The sequence below is a fragment of the Euleptes europaea genome, chromosome 9 (genome assembly GCF_029931775.1).
Source record: "Euleptes europaea isolate rEulEur1 chromosome 9, rEulEur1.hap1, whole genome shotgun sequence".
Lineage (NCBI taxonomy): Eukaryota > Metazoa > Chordata > Lepidosauria > Squamata > Sphaerodactylidae > Euleptes > Euleptes europaea.
This window is the reverse complement of record NC_079320.1, coordinates 14,627,749-14,650,239: the sequence shown is the minus strand read 5'-3', so window position 1 is coordinate 14,650,239 and position 22,491 is coordinate 14,627,749. Positions and strand designations below refer to the sequence as shown.

The 22,491-nt window shown below is 45.5% G+C and overlaps 1 protein-coding gene across 6 annotated transcripts in view; it reads left to right on the top strand.

Annotated features, from left to right (window-relative positions):
* The window catches only part of MAPK10 (mitogen-activated protein kinase 10), a 182,912-nt gene that overhangs the window by 152,031 nt on the left and 8,390 nt on the right, over positions 1 to 22,491 (top strand). For all 6 annotated transcript variants that reach the window (XM_056856002.1, XM_056856004.1, XM_056856001.1 and 3 more), the window contains exon 10: positions 5,689 to 5,813. In XM_056856002.1, the coding sequence (XP_056711980.1) occupies positions 5,689 to 5,813 (125 nt within the window). The remainder of the gene's footprint in view (positions 1 to 5,688; positions 5,814 to 22,491) is intronic.

The following is a 22,491-nucleotide window of genomic DNA, read 5'->3' as shown; positions in this document are numbered from 1 at the left end:
ACCAGTTTCCGTGGAGGGCCAACAAACAACATAGAGGCCAAGGACTTCCCCTGATGTTCCCTCGTAGCACTGCCTCTGAATATGGACATTCTGGTCCCCTCCTACATCATTCCGACTCACATGCAGGAGCCCCCTACCATGCCTCCCCCACCCCTGGGAACAGCCATTTTACACACAGGAAACTGCATCCACAGGAGGGCTGTTCATGCCCAGGGTTGTGCATAGGAGGGAGACTGGATGGGGGTCCCAGGGTTGTCTTATTGCTTGAAACAAAGATATTTCAGTGCACAAGCGTGTGTGTGTATAAATTGTGAATGCCGCTAGTAAAAATGGCTTCGGATTCATTATATGCCAGCAGGGAAGCAGTGTGCCACACCGAACGTGAACAGCCGAGATTGGATGCTGCTCGCTGAGATGTTACCACTGTGTGAAATCGCAGGAAGGAAAGACATTTTTAAGCATAAATGGAACCCATGATTAACATCAACTCAATGGTGTCCTCCTGCAGAGAGAAATGATAAATGTGTGTTTAATATAGAAAAGACTTCCAGTCGCAGATCTGCAGCCTTTTTACACACTTTTGCAGCATTGTATCAGTTTCGGACACATGGATTCCCAAGGCTGCTTGCCGCGGCAATGCATAATGTTTTTTAATCTGCTGTAATTTGCATGTCATTACCCAGAATGCCTCTCCCGTCATACGGCAAAGCTGTTTGCCTGCACTCTGGGGAGTGATTGAAGGTCTGGCAAAATGGCTTTAGATACATTGAGCTCTTCCTATAATTCCCCCCCCCCCCGCTGCATGCACAACACACAACCTGCCACCCCCATGATGAAACAGAATAATGGACTTGAAATGGATTTGAAGCAGATGCAGAAAGAAAGATAATTAAAGTGGTCTTTCACTCACTGGATCCTGGATGAAAGCTATGCGTTGGGGCTCTCTTTCTTGCATACATACAAATGTGCCTGTCATCAGGTTCTGATTTCCTGTTCTAGTCACTAAAATTACCCTTTCTTAACAACATGGTCATAAACCCTACAATAATGTTTCTGTCCTGTGAGGATGTGTCACTGGTAACCAAGATCAAGTTAATTCCATCGTGTTCTCTAATTCCAAGTTAATGCCATCGTGTTCTCTATTACTATGTATGGGTGTGAGAGCTGGACAATGAAAGTAGATTCCTTTGAAATGTGGTGTTGGAGGAGAGTGTTACGGAGACCGTGGACTGCCAGCAACAACAACAGTGGGTTCTAGATCAAGCCTGAATTGACCCTAGAAGCTAAAATGACTAAACTGAGGCTGTCGTACTTTGGTCACATTATGAGAAGGCAAGAGTCACTGGAAAAGACAATCATGCAAAGGAAAAGTTGAAGGCAGCAGGAAAAGAGGAAGACCCAAACAAGAGATGCATTGCCTCTATAAAGGAAGCCACGAGCCTCAGTTTGCAAGATTTGAGCAAGGCTGTCAAGGATAGGGCATTTTGGAGGACATTGATTCATAGGTAGCTAGAAGGGACTCTCCTTGCAAGAACCCCCAAGTAAGACTGGGTCAGGGGGTCCGGAGTTATGGATTCACCCCGCGACTCCATAGAGAAACTGTTTACAGGCTGCCCCCTGCCCCTACCCAGCTCTGTATCTCTATGGAGGCACGGGGCAAACGTTCCCACCATTTAAAGCCCGGCTTCTCCATTGAGATACATTGCAAAGATACATTGCATCTGAACACAGACACTTTGAAAATGCATTTCAATGGAGGAGGATGGGGGTGACCCCTTCTAGACCCCATAACTCCGGACCCCCTGACCCAATCTTTACCAAACTTGGGGGTTCTTGCAAAGAGAGTCCCTTCTAGATACCCTGAAAATTTGGGACCTCTACCTGCATAAATTCCCCCCAGGAGCTGTGGAAAGATGTTCCTGAAAAAGCCAGATTTTTATCCGGCTTTTTGAGGAATGGCAAATTCGGCTTTGCCAACCTCCCGGATTTTGCAGACTCAGTAAACCTGAACCCGAATTTTACCGAATTTGCATTTATTTGATATTTTTCCAGTTTGATTTTTACTGAATCAACCGCCCTAGTCTTTCTGCCTCATTGCAAACAGGAAGCAGGGAAGAAAGGGGCACAATGGTTGTGGTTTCTTTCTTCCTTTCTTTTTTATAAATATTTTATTAACTTAGTTGTGGTATCTGTGAGCCTGGGGAAATTCACTCTGTGTCTGCTCAGATGCATGCTGATCTTCAGCGTGACTTTCCATGATAATAGAATCATAGAGTTGGAAGGGACCACCAGGGTCATCTAGTCCAACCCCCTGCACAACGCAGGAAATTCACAACTACCTCCCCCCAACAGCCCCAGTGACCCCCTACTCCATGACCAGAAGGTGGCCAAGATGCCCTCCCTCTCATGATCTGCCTAAGGTCATAGAATCAGCATTGCTGACAGATGGCCATCAAGCCTCTGCTTAAAAACATCCAGGGAAGGAGACCTCACCACCTCCCGAGGAAGCCTGTTCCATTGAGGAACCGCTCAAACTGTTAGAAGATTCTCCCTAATGTCTAGATGGAAACTCTTTTGATTTAATTTCAACCCGTTGGTTCTGGTCCGACCTTCTGGAGCAACAGAAAACAACTTGGCCCCATCCTCTATATGACAGCCCTTCAAGTAGTTGAAGATGATTATCATATCCCCTCTCAGTCTTCTCCTCTTCAGGCTAAACATACCCAGATCCTTCAACCTTTCCCCATAGGACTTGGTCTCCAGACCCCTCACCATCTTCGTTGCCCTCTGGACCCGTTCCAGCTTGTCTACATCTTTCTTAAATTGCGGTGCCCAAAATTGATCTTGGGTTGTCCCCTAGTGATAATCCCTGGCTTTCTTTGCTGGCAAGCCTCTCCCTTTGAAAAGTGTGTGTGAGCCTCTAGTTTGCTCCTGAACCTGAGAGCTAGAGAGAACATGATGTTTAAATTAGCTTTTTTATTACACTGGTATAATTGATATGTAAATTTCTGCTTCAGGGTGCATGGGGGTGGGCAGAGTGGCTTTCCCAAGTCTTTCAACAAATGTTTATGTGTTGAGCTGGGGATTATTAGGTTGAGCATGAAATCAGTGGGTGGTATGTATTATGGTCTGATCTGGAAAAATGCATACATGTAATATATACTCTACATAGGAAATATACTCTTTTTCATTTCTTTGTATTGCCTCATATGGTCATTCTGCAAATTTTCATTCCTCCCATTTGTTGAGTTTCCTGCTTCCTTCATGACATGTATACATTACATGCCCTTTATTTGCACCTGACACAAAAATAACTTCGGGAAAAGGTGTTAATTTTAATGAGGAAAACTCAGCACGAGAAAGCAGAAAATGGCACAAAAACAAACACTCGCACAAGAGTAAAGTGAAATTGAAATGAGGATTTTCAAGTCACGGGGATGGCAAATTCCTACTCCTGCTGCTCATGGAATATAGGGCAACTGCTCCAAATATTTTTTGCCACTGGTGTTCCTATTTTATTTGGTCACTCCTTGGAAAACATGCTGGGAATGAAGAACAAGTGGAGTTTTTCATATCTCAAATAAGAACCATTTGTGTCAGTAATTAAGAAGAAGGATCAGCCATGTGGATATTAAACAAATAATATTTTTTGGTGGCACAAATTGTTTGATAGTGAAGACGATAGAACCTGATGCATGCCCACATTCAGTGCGTGTATTAGTTTTGACTGACAGTTATAGGGGGGCTGATTTTGTACCAGAAGAATGCTGTTTTCCTGTGACAGTCATCCAAATAAGCTTTCAGTGAGAGATTAATCAGGCTTCTTCTGCCAGAATGGTTCGAGCATTGGTCTCTATTGGCCAGATTCCATGCTTTATTTGCGCCTCCCCCAGGTTTGCTGATTCTCCGGGGCTATGAATAGCAAAGCACAACCAGGCACTCTTGCATCTGTTCCCATTCAGACTCTGAATGGCTTTTCTAGGGAAGCAGATAGTTTACTGCAAACAAAGTGGATTTTGGCTAGGGATACCACAATAATCCACTGTTGGATTTCTCACGCAGATATTATTGTACTGGGAACAGCAGGGCTGTTATTGCTACTACGTTAGGGATTGAATTGGATGACTTTTTATCTACCTATACTATCTAAAGATGAGCCGTATTAACACCTTAGAAACAGATATGTTAGAAGTGATGTAGAAATCGAATGGGAACTGATCCAACTGATCAGGAGCACAAGGTTGCCTGTATTTTTTCTATTGTAGATTATGTTTGGATCCTGTCTTATTTATTGGAGAATTCCATAGAATTCTCTGTTTTACTCTTTGGCTCTAACAAATGCCAGCCTGTAAGATACCATTTTAGACTCCTGCAGAAAACTCATGCATATGTTAATCTGACTACGATTTCTGCTAATCCCAAACAGGCAGAAGTTGGGTGTTTCAGAAGGAACAGAGGTTTTTCCAGTTATATAGGGGAATTACTTTTCTGTTTGTTTCTATTACAGGTTTGTGAATTTACAAAAAATAGAGCCATTATCTTAATATTTATTATTGAACATATCAGGGCTGGAAGAATAATAGAATAACAGAGTTGGAAGAGGCCATACAAGCCATTTAGTCCCCCTACTCAATGCAGGATCAGCCTCGAGCAGCCCTGACAAGTGTTTGTCCAGCCGCAGATTGAAGACCGCCAGTGAGGTGGCGCTTACCACCTCTCTAAGCAGCTGATTCCACTGTTGAACTACTTTTACTGTAAAAAAATGTTCTCTAATATCCAGACTGTACGTTTCTGCCCATAACTTAAACCCATTATTGCGAGTTCTATCCTCTGCTGCCAACAGGAACAGCTCTCTCTCCTCCTCTAAGTGACAGCGCTTCATATTCTTAAAGAGAGCAATCATGTCCCCCCTCAACCTCCTCCAGACTAAACATTCCCTAGTTCCCAGCCTTTCCTTTTAGGGCTTGGTCTCCAGGCTCCTGATCATCCTCATCACTCTCCTCTGCACCTGCTCCATTCTGTCTACGTCCTTTTTGAAGTGAGGCCTTCAGTATTGTACATAATACTCCAGGTGTGGCCTGACCAATACAGTGTACAGTTGGGACAATGAAATTTTGTGATCTGGATGTTATGCCTGGATGTTAGTATTAAATATGGTGGTTCCCAAAAGCAGGGGAAGTGATTGTCCCATGTTTTTTTTTAAAAATGGTGGGTTGAGCTTGCTGTACCCCTCATTCAACCCCTAGGGGATGTTTGGAAGGTTGTCATATACTTTGGGGGAGGGTTCAGCGGCCGAAAGAATCAGCCACAGGAGCAAGAGACCAGCTTGGCTGTTGCATGGAGTTTGCTCAGCATTCTGCAAGGTTTCACTTTTAGATCATCAGTTGTTTTGCACATAATAAAAAAACCACTTCTGGGAATTAAAACTGTAGAAGCAGCTATCGAGTTTCTAGCTTTCTGCCACCTACCATTTAAACTGAATATGTAGTAATTTAGCATCTATGATGGCCAATGGCTGTAACAATAAATGTATGTATGTAATTTAGCATTACAACATTCAACAGTTGTGCCTCGCCTAAGCTTAACAAGTCTGGAGTGGACACTTGCCTGGTCTGTGCCTTCCTGCCTGTTGCCTCTGTGAATCTTTGTGTCTTGACACATCTCTCTCTTTTGGTTTCATTGCTCTAGCTAGCCAAGCCAGGGACCTTTTGTCAAAGATGCTAGTGATTGACCCAGCCAAGCGGATATCAGTGGATGAAGCCTTACAGCATCCGTACATTAACGTTTGGTATGACCCAGCAGAAGTGGAGGCGGTAAGTAACAATAATTGGCTTGTACCTCAGAGTTCTTAATCTGCTCTAAGCGTGTAAGGCACGTGAGTCCACTTAGGGTTGCCAGCCCCCAGGTGGCAACCCCAGCCCCCCAACTGGCATTTCTCACTGCTGCTCAGAACAGTTCTGGGACAAATATAAATTTTTAAACATGGCTGTCCACCAATGGTATGACATCCCTTCTGGGAAAACCCAGAAGCGATGTCACACCTCTCTAGGAATTGGCTGATTTTTGTCGATTCCTAGATTGGACTGACATCATTTCTGGGTTTTCCAGAAGTGACGTCACACTGATGTCCAACCTCCCGGTCTCCTGCTGGTTGCATGGCAACCCTAAGTGCACTAAATACCTTTTGTCTCTTTAAAATGCATTGAAAACATTGACTGGAAAAGGGGATTCAGAACCAAACCTCCGCATTACTGGTAGGGATAAGCAGTAAACAATACACACGTGCATTCTTTGCGCACTCTCCCTTCTTTTGTAATCAAGCATATACATAAACTGCCAACTGCTGAAATAGACCCTTGGTCTATCAAGCTCAGTACTATTTACTCTGTCAGCAGCTCTCCAGGGTCTCAGGTAGTCTTTTACCTGCTGCCTGATTCCATTTCACTGCCCCCATAATTTTCATAAATGTAAAAACCCCTCTGAGGTGATTTTTTTTTTTAAAAAAAACCACTTTTACTAATGAACATATTTGCATTATTTCAGTGCTGTTCAGCACCCCTTTGTGTTCTGGCTTCCTCTGTTTCTCTTCTCGGCATTCATTTTGAGTGAGGTTTGGCCAATCCCTGATACTTAGCCGTGTTGGATGTATTAATTTTGAAGCAACAATTAGAATTAGAGAATCTAATTGGGAGCCTCTAAAGAATTATGCTAGCCAAGTTCCCCATTCACATTTGTTTTCCTTGTCCCCCCGCTTCCTGTAGCTGACATTGAACTGCAGTCAACATTCTATGCCTCAAAGAGGGCAATAAGCATGCTCAGTCCCCACCAAGCCATTCTGGTTTCCTCTTCCTTAATTCACAGTATATTGTTTTTCTGCATACCTGTGCAAAAACTACTACCTTGCCTGTGGAACATCTGCTTTATTGCCGTACTGATAGGCCCTGGGTTGTCAAGTTTGCTAGCAGAAGGAGTGATTCAGTATGGTCCTTAGGGTTAGTACCTCCAGAAACTAATCTCATGGGATTAAATGCCAAGTTAGAATCTCCATATATTAACTCTGTTGCCTTGGATGACCAAGTTCTCATAGAATCTCTCCAATGCTGACATTTTGGCCAAGATGCTCCTAAAATTTCGCATTGCTTAGCTAGTCTGTTCTAAATTGTATGTGAGACAGGATGCTGGGCTAGAGGGACCACTGGTCTGATCCAGCAGGGCTCTTCTTAAATTCTTATGCCCATTTGATTCATGTTCACAGAAATTTCCCAGTGTGCAAATAATAACATTACAAGAAAAGGGATAATTGTGCACCTCAGTGGCACATTTCTTACTTGAAGGAGGTGAAAGATTCTCTCCAGTTCTAAGCTGGGGTTTTTTTTTTTTTTATAATGCTGGCTGAAAAGAGAGAAAATGAAGCCAGCAGGAGCACGGTCCTTCTTCCATAGGGTACTACCTTAAGCATCATTAACTCCATGTTTGCCCTCTGGGGAGAAAGGCCAGGTGTTAATGTGCAGTTATTGGAGGTGTGACCAATCCTAGCAAGCCTCCGAAGATGCCAATGTCAGTGTTGCTGTGGGGTATAACCATTAGTGTTTTTGAGTTGCTCAGTAACCATGGTGATGTGGCACCATAAGGAGAGAGGGGTTGCAGACTTCAGGTTTTGTATCCTTTTTTTGCTTTGACTATGAGGCCCAAGATCTGTGAAGAAGAGCTGGTTTCTATATGCCAACTTTCTCTACCACTTAAGGAAGAATCAAACCGGCTTACAATCACCTTTCCCCCCCTCCCCACAACAGACACCCTGTTGTGAGAGAGTGTGCCTACCCCAAGGTCACCCAGCTGGCTTCATGTGTAAGAGTGGGGAAACAACTCCAGTTCACCAGATTAGCCTCCACCGCTAATGTGGAGGAGAGGGGAATCAAACCCGGTTCTCCAGATCAGTCTACCACTCCAAACCAACGCTCTTAACCACTATACCACGGTGGCTCTGGATGCCACATATCATCACGGCATGACATTGAACATCAGGCAGATCTCGGGAGATCACCATCCTTCCTATTACCTGAAAAATCTAGATGCATAGTCTCCCCTGTAGTTTACCTTTCTCACTTAGAACTTATCATAGGAAAGCTTGCACCCTCTTCAGGTGTCAGGTCTTACTATCGGCGGTATTGGAAGGAAGATATAAGAAGGTCCCTATGGTAGAAAGGCTTTGCCCTTGTGGGTCAGGGTATATTGAAACTTCAGAACACGTTCTGATCCACTGTTTGTTCTATCAGGAAGTCCACACAGGGTTTATTTCTCCTCTGCTTAACAATTTCCCTGGCCAACCTGACGTGTTTTTGGCCAAGATGCTCCTAACAGATGAAAAATCACAGTTTTCACTTCTGACCACCAAATTTTGTGCTGCAGCTATCAAAATACACCGTACCCTGTTAGGATAAGATTAACTGAATTACTCTGCTGTTTTAAAATATTAAGGGGTTATGTCAAGTCACGTGATGTTTATACAAACTCCATTCATATACTGTAATTTGTAATTTTTAGGTTTAGGTTATTATATGTTGCATTTTTCTAGCTGGTCATTAACTGTATTAATAAAATTTGATTTGATTTATCATCACGGCTAGTGGCTGGCTACAGACCTGGCTCCCCTACCTGTTAGGTTAATGAGAAATTATCAGGAGTCTGCAGGTATTTTTTTCCAGAAGCCAATGGGTCAGTTTTCCCACTGTTTCCTTTCTAGGATTTAGAATGCTCTCTGGCTCTACAGAGATTCAAGTATGCCCTGTCATTAAGCCCTTCTTAAAAAGGTAAAGGTAAAGTTAGTCCCCTGTGCAAGCACCGGGTCATTACTGTCACATGGGGTGTTGTCACATCCCAACGTTTACTAAGCAGACTTTGTTTACGGGGTGGCTTTGCCATTGCCTTCCCCATTGTCTACACTTTACCCCCAGCAAGCTGGATACTTGTTTTAATGGCTACCTAAAACCGACTTCCGTCAGGATAGAACTAAGGTCACGAGCAGAGCTTTTGACTGCAGTACTTCAGTTTACCACTCTGCTCCACAGGGCTCTTGTAAGGCCTTCTTAGGGCTCTTCTAATGGAAGTTAGACTTACCCAGTGGGAAAGCACCTGGTCTTTCTTTCATAGCTGGCTGTGTTTCCTGCATTGTGCACTTCCCTGGAGCAGAAAGCCTTTGCCTATATTCCCAACACGCTTCCCCTTGAATCCTGGATCCCCAGTTTGCATAGTACATCACAGGAGCAATCCCAACAGGTGTTAAAGGGTTGCCTTGTCATTAACACCCCCAACCACCCTAAGACGTTGTTTTTCACATGTGGCCGCAGTAGGATAGTGCAGCACTAGTGTGTGTGTGTGTAAAGTGCCGTCAAGTCGCAGCCGACTTATGGCGACCCCTTTTGGGGTTTTCATGGCAAGAAACTAACAGAGGTGGTTTGCCAGTGCCTTCCTCTGCACAGCAACCCTGGTATTCCTTGGTGGTCTCCCATCCAAGTACTAACCAGGGCTGACCCTGCTTATCTTCTGAGATCTGACGAGATCAGGCTAGCCTGGGCCATCCTGGTCAGGGAGTTCAGCACTAAGAGCCAGAAAAAAGAACCCTGCTGTATGAGACCATCTAGTCCAGCATCCTGTTCCACACAGCAGCTGACCAGTTGCCCTGAAGGATCAGACAAACAGGGCATGGAAGCCCAGGCCTTCCAGTACGGCCTTCCAGTGCTGCCTTCCAGTACAGGTAGAGAATCCCTTATCCGGATGCCCCATATCCAGACTGATCCGAAAACTGGACCCTTCGAGCCGGCATGCAGGCAGATCCGCGCTGCCTGCTTTCAATTTTTCCACTCACCTAAAACAATAAAATACTGTGTACACTGCATCTTAGGTGGAGACTGAAAACCTGCCATTGTTAGTTAGTTAGTTTGTTTGTTTGACAGCTGATACTGTGAGCTCTAGCCCTGCGGCAAACCATAAACAGATTCCAGCAGACGGCAAATCCACACAAGCAGTTTTATTGGTTATCATCGACAGGTTTCAGAAGCCACATTCAGAAGAACACTAGTAAGGGGCAAAAGGCAAGGGTCATAGCATATATGGAGAAGCAAAAGGAGATAACTGGTATCCTAGGCAACCCCCCTCCCAGAGGCAGGAAGGAGCACTTGGCAGGAAGGGGCACTTGGCGATTCCCACACTATGGGAATCTAGGAAGACTAAACACGGGGCACAGACTGGCCTTAGACAGAACAACACAACAGCACCTGGAGGCAGCTCAATCACACTACCGCATACCATCCTCATGGCATGCTCCTGACAGATACAGGTATTCTGGTTGAGGTAGTTTCTGATGCTTTCTGATGGTTCAGTGTACACACAGTTATTTAAAAAGTTGTTTAAAATTACATTCAGGCTATTTGCATAAAGTGTATATAAAACATAAATGAATTTGGGTCCCAACCCCAAGATATCTCATTATGTATATGCCAAAATTCCAGAGTATTCCAATATATGGAAAGATCTGAAATACAGACCACTTCTGGTCCCAAGCAGTCCGGATAAGGGATTCTCAGCCTGTACTGGTATTCAGCCCGCAGCCTAGCTAGTTTGCTCAGTGATTTGCAGATGTTCTTCCTCCAGGCTAACCATCCCCATGGGTGCAATTACTTGGAGAAACATACTGTGTGAACCGCTGGCAAACAGATACTGCTTTCATGACCCTGGAAACCGCTGCAAGCCTGCAACCGAACCGTCATGTCATGTGGTTCTGGGTGCCTCTGCACAATGATCATCATATAGATCAGAATTAATGTTGTTAGCCTCTTGAGATTTGTCGCAGTATCGCCTGGGGTCATTGCAGCTTCAAGTCCCCCTTCCCTCTGTTGATGCCGGTCCCTTCCTATGCCAATGGAGGAGTTGGGGAATATCTTGGAGTGCGCTGTTCATTCTCTAACCTGCATCATGAATGTTCTTTTGCCTGAGGCCTGCTTCCTGGCAGAGTAGACAATAATGAGCTAGATGGGACCAATAGTCTGACTATTAGTATAAGGCAGCATCGCATGTCCATACTTCACAGCATCACATGTCCATAAGAAGCTTCATCTGGTTAATGTCAGGGTACCAGGGTGCTGGGGGATGGTGGAGGGGCAGCAAAACATAAGTGGCTAGCGACCTTATTTAAGTCCTGAAAAGGGACATGGATTCTCACTGGTTGAGAGAGCAATTGCCCTGACTTGGATGGGCCAGGCTAGCCCAGTCTTGTCAGATCTCAGAAGCTAAGCAGGGTTGGCCCTTGTTGTAACTTGGATGGGAATCTAAGGTTGCTATGCAGAGACAGAGCCATGGCAAACCACCTTTGCTCATCTCTTGCCTTGAAAACCCCATGAGGGGGTCACCATAAGTAGGTTGCAACTTGACAGCACTTTCTGCCACCAAGAGAGAAATTAGGGACCTTGGGGAGACTTGTTGCCACGGAGTTTAGCTGATTTATTAGCACTTGCCTTTATGACCCCTGGCCTGCAGCAACTTGAAATTTCATTCTTCATTGCCTGCTAGAAGAACCCCTATGTACTGATATGGTCGTGGAAAGGCTTAGCAAGGCAAGAGCCAAGCAGAGATGGTTTGCCATTGCCCGCCTCTGAGTAGCAAACCTGGACTTCCTTGGTGGTCTCCTGTCCAAGTACTAACCAGGGGTGATCCTGCTTAGCTTCCAAGATCTGATGAGATCAGGCTAGCCACAAGGTCTCCAAAATATGATCTGAAAAATCTGGCCTGATGAAGAGTTCTGGTGAACTTGAAAGATTGCACATTATCATGAGTCACTGGGTTGGTCCTGTTGAAAGGTATTGCATGGATTGTGTTTTATAACTTTATTTAAGGCCATCCTCTTCTGGTAATGAAACTTAGCCATGAAGCATGGTGGTGGGACGGTGGTGGGGGGAGGCAATACAGTAGCACAGCCCTTAAGAGCTGAATTCATAGAATTTGCTATGCCAGGATCCTAAATCAGAGCTCCTTGATGCAAGCCAGCACCACACTCTGAACTTACCTCTGTTGCAATATGGGACAATAAGCAAAGACAAGCAGAGGGCTTTGCAAGTATAATTATGCCTGAGTCATGTAGCATTTCGTGGAGGAAATGTACACAAACTCTTTCCTTTTCATTTTGTTGCATGCAAACTGAGCTTCCTATTCAGCTTTTGATTGTTAGAACTATACGTCTTAACAATGCAGAAGAACTGACTTCTAAAAAACAAATCAATGAAAGGCAGATGTGTGATGAAGCAAATTGTTGAAGCAAACACCACTACGTTTTCCCCACTGCAAGTGAATTAGATTCTGTTTATAGTGTCATGAATGATGTATGCAAGTGTAGGAATAACCACTCTGGCTTCTGAAGCATTTATAGATCCATTATTCTCAACTCCCTCTTCCCCACTGGTTAGATTAGTCATCCAAGGACAGTCATTCAATCTTATGTATTTCTTGCACCTGCGCAAGCTGGCTCTCCATTTCTTCTTTTCTTCTGACAAGGTCATCTCTTGTAATTTGTACCCCCTTCCAATTCTATGCATCTTTGCCTTCCTGTTTTCTCATTTCCTTATCTCTGAATTGGTGCTGGTATAACTATAACCCTATTAGAATCCGTTCCCTGAAGGACTCATGGGTAGGGAACACTTAAAGCTTCCCTAGGGTGATGGTGCTTTTGTTTTTTTCAGTAATCACAGTTGTAGAAACTAGCTGACTGAATATGTCCTGTGAACATGTTACATTTATCCACTCCCACCCCCCTGAAAGCCCTGACCTGGAAAGCTCAGGATAGCCTGATGCCATCAGAACTTGAAAGCGAAGCAGGGTCGGTCCTGGTTAGTACTTGGATGGGAGACCACCAAGGAAGTCCAGGGTCGCTATGCAAAGACAGGCAGTGGCAAACAACCTCTGAATGTCTCTTGCCTTGATTCTTATGTTGTGTGAAACCTAGACCCTATCATCATTAAATATTACAAAATGATGTGTGTGTAGCAAAATAATGCAAATATCTACCTAGATCCATTCGAACACATGAGACTGCTTTATATAGATCATTAGTATATCAAGGTCAGTGTTATCGACTCTGACTGGCAGTGGCATTCCAGGTTCTCAGGGAGATATCTTTCTCCTCACGATTACCTGGTCAGTTAAACTGGAGATGCCATGGATTGAACCTGTGACCTTCTGCCTGCCAAGCAGATGCATTGCCCCTGAGCCATTGCCCTTCTCCACCTATTTATATAAGAACTCCACCCACTATGTCATGCTGGTTTTGACTGTTCCATATGCAGTGATAGAACAGGGGGCTTTATTTATGCCATTCATATCCAGATGTTAATTTATGAGTAAATATAACCTTTTATTCCTTTGCTAACTTTCTGCAGAGCTTACTGCCTCATTCTGTTATCTTTCAAGGCTGTGCTACTAGGGATGTTGAAAAAAAAATTAGGTAAAATTCGGATCCGGCAAAATCCGGCCCGTTTTGATCTGGGAAATGCCGAAGTCCGAACTCCCCCGCTTCGGTTCTGTGGAATCCAGCGTGAGATTTGAGTTCGGGGGAAAAATTCGGCCGAATAAAGCCATAAAAAACACATTTGCGCCTTTCTGCGGCTCCGGGGGGCATTTTTGGGATTTGATGTCCCAACCTTTCAGCGTAGCTTGAGGGGGCCCTTCTTGCAAGAACCCCCAAGTTTGGTGATGATTGGGGCAGGGGGGGCGAGATATGGGGCCCGGAAGGGGCCCCCCCTCCTTAATGTGCATCTATTCTATTTTTACAGCACATTTGCACCTTTCCACGGCTCTGGGGGGGCATTTTTGGAGGTAGATGTTCCAGACTTTCAGTGTAGCTTGAGGGGGCCCTTCTTGCAAGAACCCCCAAGTTTGGTGACGATTGGGCGGGGGGCGAGATATGGAGCTTGGAAGAGGTTCCCCCTCCTTAATGTGCATGTATTCCATTTTACAGCACATTCGCGCCTTTCCACGGCTCTGGGGGGGCATTTTTGGGGTTTGAGGTCCCAAACTTTCAGCATAGCTTAAGGTGACCCTTCTTGCAAGAACCTCCAAGTTTTGTGAATATTGGATCGGGGGGGGCGAGATATGCGGTCCCCCCCATCCATCCACTGGAATGATTGCAAGCAGGCGCGATCTTGTGCATCTCGAGAGCGGCAAATCCAAGGCAAAACCTCCCGTGCTAACCATTGCAATGCAAAGCAACATGCGAGCGGCCATGGAAAGGAACAGAGGCGCGCTAGGCTAGCTCTGCAAAAGGAGCAACACTCGACCTTTGGAGTGTGCAATTGAAATTTGCAAATAGATGCACATTAAGGAGGGGGGACCCCTTCCGGCCCCCATATCTCAGCCCCCCTGATCCAATCTTAACAAAACTTGGGGGTTCTTGCAAGAAGGGTCACCTTAAGCTACGCTGAAGTGTGGAATATCTACCTCCAAACATGTCCCCCCAGAGCCGTGGAAAGGCGTGAATTTGCACACGCACCCCCCCACATCTCTCTCACAAACTCTTTCTCTCTCCCGGGCCGCGCAGCAGCTGGGCTCATGCACTCAACCGTGACTGATTGGCCAGAAGAAGACCGAGCTTGGCCACTGATTGGCCGCAGGAGAATGCAGCTTACTAACTGACAGTTATGCTGCTGATTCTGAGCCCCAAATATGCCGGATTTATCCCGAGTCCGCCCGAACTCGCTGAATTCGGCTCGTTGTTTTCCTGCCTTTTTTGAATTCAGTTCTATCCGAACTAGAAACCGCCGAATTGGGGGAAATTCGGCTGTTTTTCGGTTCGGACGAACTGAATCGACAGCCCTATGTGCTACCCAGAACCAACAATTAAAACATTTCCCAGGGGGATAGTATCCATCAATTATTCTCACTGATCTTGGCAGGGGGACGAAAAAAGAGAAAAAGGCATAGTCAGTGATTTGGACAAGGGAGTATAAAATTGGATACAAGCATTGTTGAGAGGAACAACAGAGCATTAAAAAATAACGTATGTAGCAAATGACAATGGTTTTTGTGTCAAGAGCTTAACCTAAAAATAATGACCCTGTGCATCTTCCTGGGATTTACTACACGAAAAGCACGTGAGGAAGAGGTAAACTAGATGCTATCCCAGACAAAATGCAGAGTCCTCGGCTTGTTATTATTTTATAAGTCTATTAAAAAGTTTACAATCTTTTCACGAGCTACAGGGGAGCGGTAAAATTAAGACGTCTCGCTCAAACGGCAGGGAGCGTATCGAGAATGGGAAATGGTAGAAGGACGCAGGGGCCTTCTCCCCTGACAGGTTTAAAAAGAATAGACTCCGACGGTCTTTCTTTAAATGCCAGGCCGTGACCTGCTGCTAACTAGAGGGAAATGTATGTTATTACTTGGAAGACATGCTGTTCATTCCCAAGGAGCGAAGGACAAGCTGGAGCCTGATTGCCCTCAAGTGTACTTGGTGAGATACCCCCATGCCTGGCTCTTTGACCTCCAAGGGCCGGTAAACAATGGAACTGTTGTCTTGCTCCTTAGGCATAGACAGGCTTTCATTTTCTTCTGGTGACAGGTGTGTTTCATAGGAAAGCCTTACCTGTTTTCTTCATCCACTGAGATAAAGGCAATCATTGACGAGGCTGTCGTTTTAAAATTGGTCTTACTGTGCTTGTCGGTTTCGGTTGTATTTTTAGAGTACTGGTTTTCTGCTTTGTTTTTTAATTTCTGCTTTTAGATTGCAAGTCGCCTTGAATACTCTTGTAAAGGGCAATTAATAAGTATGCGTGCATGTGCATATATGTGTGTGCGTGTGTTATGTGCCAATTTATGGCAATCCTATGAATTAATGACTTCCAAAACATCGTGTCAGTAGCAGCCTCTCTCTCTCTCTCTCTCTCTCTCTCTCTCACACACACACACACACACACACACACACACACACACACACACAACTCCCTGCCCCAGGATGTGGTGATGGCTGCCAACTTGGGAGGTGTTAAGAGGGAAGTGGACATGTACATGTAGGAGAGGGGTATCTATGGCTACTAGTAAAAATGAATACTAGTCATGATGCATACCTACTCTCCAGGATGAGAGGAGCATGTCTATTATCTTAGGTGCTGTGGTGGAACACAGGCAGGACAATGCTGCTGCAGTCATCTTGGTTGTGGGCTTCCTAGAGGCACCTGGTTGGCCACTGTGTGAACAGACTGCTGGACTTGATGAACCTTGGTCTGATCCAGCATGGCCTTTCTTATGTTCTTGTACCAGGGGGATTTGAATCTCTGCTCAACTATGAACCTCAAAGAATTACCTTGGACTTGCAGTGTCTCTTGACCTACTGTGCTGACTTATGGTAGGGATAGGTTTTTGTGAGGGGAAGAAAAACACTGCTCTTTGGAGGAGGAAAGATACAAATGCGATAAATAAATGTTTTTGCCCTGCTGAATTTTGTAAGCCTGACCGATCTTTCTTCTACTTTGCTTCCCAGTTTCTTCTGCCCTGCATGCTAAAATTTTGACTTTCAAAGTCTCTTTGCTGGCCTGCTCCAGAGTCGTTTCTGGTTTTATCAGCCTGACTGATGATTTCTTCTGGGATATCTTGGTATATGCATAGGCCCGGACAGAGGAGGTCAAAGCTAGGTCATTGGTTTGTCAGCCTCTGAACCACCCATAGCTGTGTAGATCAGTTTGCATTCTGTCTCACTCAGTTCTTCTTTATTTCAGTAGCAAGTGTTACTGTCCTAGGGAAGATATTTTGAATGCACTGTTTGCATTGATCTGTAAAATTGTATATTTAGTACTGCCCTATGTCCATGTGCATTTTCATCCACGAATTTTTCTTTTCTCAAATAGCCATAATTTACCGCAGATCCCTTTTAGACGAAGCGTTTATGACTTCAGCTAGTCAGTTCCTGAACCCCCAGCAATAAGATTTTCCCTGCAGCTCTTAACTATTTGTTCCTAATCATGCCTGTTCATGAGGACAGAGCCTACCTGATTAAAGTTAATCTATGCACAAATGCTGTGCCCATGTACGGAGGATGCACACAGGCAGTGGTGGGAACATCATGCGCATGTCTGTCCCTTCCTGCCTACATTAGCGTTGTACACCAATATTTTGGTTATACACAGAAACAGATCCTATGCATGTGGACAAGTCAAATTAATGTGTGGAGGACAGGGGTGGGGCCAGTAGGTATGATTCTGACCCTTCTCTCACACATCTATTCTTTGGCAGAGACTGGCCCTGAATCCAGCTATATGGATTCCAATGATTTAAACAAAAAGAAAAAAAGGACTTCAAGGAAACCATAAGAAATGCCGTCAGGGTGTCAGAGAAACATTGCAGGTGTCTCTCAAGGTTTAGTGCAGTCTGTCCCTGAGTAGGGTCATCTGATGTATATGTTGTTGTCTTCCCTGTGTCATTTGTCATTCCTCCACTTTCTTCCCTCTGCGGCAGATTGGTAGCATGATTAATATAGAACATTGGTACGTTTGAGAAACAGGAACACATTTTTTCTTGTTAATCTCCAAAGGCACTACATTTTCATCAGTAACGTTGATCTGTCTTGTCACTTTTGTGAGTGATTCTATTGCAGTTATGAAAACATGGGCCAGTTTGTAGGATCCACAGAATCAAAGGGAGTACAGCTTTTATCAGATGGTACCACTTCAGGTTGCAAATGGGTGTGTGGATAGTTTGCATGTTAAAGAGCCCTTTGATGGTGTGCCAGAGAAGACAGTGGATGTGTAGAGAAGAAGAGTTGTTTTTTTTATATGCTGACTTCCTCTACCACTTAAGGAAGAATCAAACTGGCCTACAATCACATTCCCTCTCCACCCACATCAGATACTCTCTGTGGTAGGTGGGGCTGAGAGAACTCTAAGAGAGCTGTGACTAGCCGAAGGTCACTCAGCTGGCTTCATGTGTAGGAGTGGGGACACCAACCCAGTTCACCAGATTAGTGTCCACCGTTCATGTGGAGGAGTGGGGAATCAAACCCGGTTCTCCAGATTAGAGTCCATCGCTTCAAACCGCCACTCTTAACCACTACACCACACTGGTTCTCTCTGTAGAATAGCTGGGTGGGGGTATCTGCACCTGGGGCTATTCCAGGGGTTAGATGGGAAGATTTAGGACTTGAGTAATCAGTTACCTACCCCTGTTATGGGTTTTTTAACTGAACCTCTGTTGTAATTTGAGGCACAGATAAGTTGCACTTGACTGACAATGGAACCAACTGGCCGAACATGTTGGAACAGTGTTCACTGGAATTTCAATACACCACTTTCTTTGCATATGGAGCTTCATACTGGTTGCATATGGAGCTTTATACCATTAATGTGGCGTTACCGAGTTAAAATACGTTACCTATTATGAGGAATTGTATCATGGAAGTTTGTTTCTAGTGCCAAGGAGGTTTGTTTCTAGCACAGCAGATGTAATTCGTCTCAAAGTCTTTGATACCTTGAAACTGTTGCTGCAGATTGGCAGGTGAGGGGAGTTGGTCAAGCTGGAAGTAGATGCTGCTTGAGACTTGGGACTGTTTCCTTGGCAACGGTAACCATGACTGCCAGCATCTGTTTGGAGCGTAAGGGGCAAGCAAGTTCAGATGGAGCCAGGTGCATCCTTAAATGTAGTGATTATAATAGCTTCCTGTGCATTTTTCCTTCCTAGCTAGAAAGTGTTTACTCAAAGCGATGTGCACCAATTTGGTTAGAAGCTTTTTCAAGCACTGTAAGACAAGTGTGTAGCAGCCTACATAGCCCAGACTAGCCTGATGTTGTCAGAGAGTGGATGCTAAGCAGGGTCACCTATGGTCAGTGCTTGAATGGGAGACTACCAAGGAAGTCCAGCGTTGCCAGGCAGAGGAAGGCAAACCATCCCTGCTCATCTCTTGACTGGACCACCCCATGAGGTGCAAACTTCATGAAGTCACCATAAGTCATTTGAAACTTGGTGGCACTTAAGTATTATTATTATTATTAAGAAGAAAAAGAATGGGTGCATTTCTAAAGAGTGGCACTGCAGAGAGCTTAATTTTTCAGCATGGTTCAAAAATCCAGATGCCTGGTTTCCAAAGGCAGCTATGGGGTGGGGTGAGTCCCAACGCCTTCTTCAACCAGCAGGAGAAAGGTGCTCTGCGAGTACCTCATACTTGTGGCTTGTAGGGTTCATCCCATAATCTTCATCTGTTCCCAGCACATGAATACATGAAGCTACCTTATACTGAATCAGACCCTTGGTCCATCAAAGTCAGTATTGTCTACTCAGACTGGCAGTGGCTCTCCAGGGTCTCAGGAAGAGGTCTTTCACATCACCTACTTGCCTAGTCCCTTTAACTGGAGATGCCGGGGATTGAACCTAGGACCTTCTGCATTCCACGCAGATGCTCTACCACTGAGCCACGGCCCCTCCCAGCCAGCTCTACTTCCCAGCACAGAATAATTTCAAACACAGCCTCTTCCAGATGTTGGTCCCCTTGTTTGTTGTGGTGGAGAACAAGCTGCAGAATGTGCCATTTGTCTGGGGTCAAGTGGTAAGACCTGTTGTCAGGACTTTTGAAATATTAATGCCAGATGGATGAGCCACTGCTGGTCAGAGAGCCATCGTGATATAGTAGTTAGAGTGTCGGACTAGCGTCCGGTAGACTAGGTTCATATCCCTATTCTGCCGTGGAAGCTTGCTGGGTGACCTTGGGCCAGTCACTCTTTGTGAGCCTAGGCGACATTGTGGAGTTATGGTGAATATAAATGGAGAAGGAAGAAACATGTATGGTGCCATGAGCCCCTCGAAGGGCAGGATAAAGTGGACTAGATATATAGAAAATACTGCTTTTCTGGCTGTATGAGGCATCTTAATAGGGTTATTATCCATGTCAGTTTGTAGGATTGCATCAGTGATGGTGGAGATTTGAGATAAGCACCGATGCACTCTCCCAGCACCAATGCACTCTCCCATTTACTGGTTCCTATAAATGTCACTTGATAACATCTCTTGCAATAGGTTTGGCAGGGGGGGCATTGAATGGACTTCCATTCTGCATGTGGGCAGAATACGAACTTTGTTTCTTACAGTTTTGTGTACTCTTGCGGTCTTAGTGAGCCTGAGCATGCATAGGCTCTGTTCAGAAAAGCCAGTGAGCCCATAGATCTTTGGGGTCACAGCTTGCACTCCTGCTCTCCCTTCCCCCCGCTCCATGAATTTAAGATCCCGTTCAATGAAATGAACAAGGCACCTTAACTTGCCTGCTGCAAATTCTGTAAGTCTGTCTTTACCTCTGCCTGTTTTCCAGGGGCAAATTGCTAAAAAGGCAGATGTCGAGGCTCAGGCCTTCTCACAAGCCACACCCTTCAGAGTCACTGAGCGGGAAAACCAGGGGAACAACGGTCCAGGGCCACAGTAACTGGGGTCCCTTGCTTAGTCATGTGATTTGCTGTCCGATGACGTTTGGGTTGGATCTGGGTGACAGGGGGCAGGGGCCAGAGGGATGTGTATCTAGTGGCAGCTCTGAGACCCTCTAACCAGGATGCTTCATTTTCTAATCCAGAGATATGGAGGTGGGTTGTGGGTGTACAATGACGAAGAAAAAAATTCCCTGAACATGTTTAAACCACGGTTTACTCCATGTTTGTTCAGCCCATGAAAACAGCTTCCGGAGCTAGTTTCAGAGGGCAGCCATATTGGTCTGCGATAGAAGAGCTAGATTCGAGTCCATCAGCACCATAGAGACCTACAAGATTTTCAGGGTATAAACTTTCAAGAGTCCAAGCTCTCTTCCTGCTTGTATCTGATGAAGGGGGAGGGGGAATAGTAGTAGTAGTAGTTGGTTTTTTTATGCCAACTTTCTCTACCACTTAAGGGAGACGCAAACCGGCTTACAATCACCTTCCCTTCCCCTCCCCACAACAGACACCCTGGGAGGTAGGTGGGGCTGAGAGATCTCTTAATAGAACTGAAACTTGCCCAAGGTCACTCAGCTGCCTTCGTGTGTAGGAGTGGGGAAACAAATCTAGTTCACCAGATTAGCCTCCACCGCTCATGTGGAGGAGTGGGGAATCGAACCCGGTTCTCCAGATCAGAGTCCACCACTCTGGAAAGTTCTTCATACCCCCAAAATCTTGTTGGTTTGTACGGTGCTGATGGACTCGAATCTAGATTCTGGAGCTCTGTGTGTGCGCGCCTTCAAGTCACAACTGACTTATGGCGACCCCATAGGGTTATCAAGGCAAGAGATGTTCGGAGTTGGCTTGCCATGGCCTGCCTCCACATGCACTAAGTGTTCTGAGAGAACTGTGACTGGCCAAAGGTCACCCAGCAGGCTTCATGTGGAGGAGTGGGGAACTGAACCCAGTTCTCCAGATCAGTCTGCCGTTCTTAACCACTACAGCACTCTGGCTCTCCTCTGGAGCTCTACCCTAGCTGAAGTTAAGACTTGTTGTTTTAACATGTTGAAGCTGTCTGGGTTTCTTCTGAGTTTCTTCTGGGTTTCTTCTGCTGTTCTGATGTACGAAGGTCCCCACACTTGCTCCAGCCACCATCCAAGCCCCAGAGCCGGCTGCTTAATGAATCAGACAAGCACAGCAGCTCCTTGTGTGGATTCGCGGCCCTCATCCCCCTTGGGTTTTCCTTCTCTGCCGCCTCTTCTCCCCCCTGCTGTCTGCTTTTTCTCTCATTAGCAAATGCAAGCTCTGGGCCCAGCTGAGCCGCTGAGTGACAGGCTGTCAGACTTTCTAATCAGGAGGACTCAGTCTCATGGCCTTCCCTGTAGTCATGGGCCATTCTTAGGGTGAGCAGGACAGCTTCACATTGCCATTCCTGGCGGCAGGAAGAGGTCTCTCCAGATGGGATTTCACAGGCTTGGATAAATTTATCACAGGCTTCTGGCTGTAGATTCAGGGCGGACAAAAGGAAATACTTCTTTAAAATGTGATTAAAATTTAGCATTCGCTGCCACATAGTGCTGGACACAGGCACAGACAGCTTTAAAAGGGGATTAGACAGATTCATGGAGGACCAGGTCTGTCAGTGGCTACTAGCCATGGTGACTGAAGGGAACCTCCACATTCAGAGGCAGTAAAGCTCTGAACACCAGTTTGAGGAGGCAACTTCAGAGGAAGGTCTCGGCCTCTACGCCCTGTTGTTGGCCCTCCAGAGGAACTGGTCGACCACTGTGTGAGACAGGATGCTGGACTAGATGGACCACTGGTCTTATGTTCTTCAGGGTGATCCGCTGTGAGAGGCAGGCTGGTTTGTAAGGAATGGAGAGACTTGTTATTGTGGAAAGCAAACCCCCATGGCTTTATTTACAGACATACTGCAGCATATAGTCCCCCTCTTCTGATACACTGGTGCTTTCATATGGTTTTCAGGTAGGATCTGGGTGATTTGGAAGAAGGGGTGTCATTGCCCTGGTGACTGCGGTGCCTCTTGGCAGCTCTGATCTCAGGTTCAGTCCCT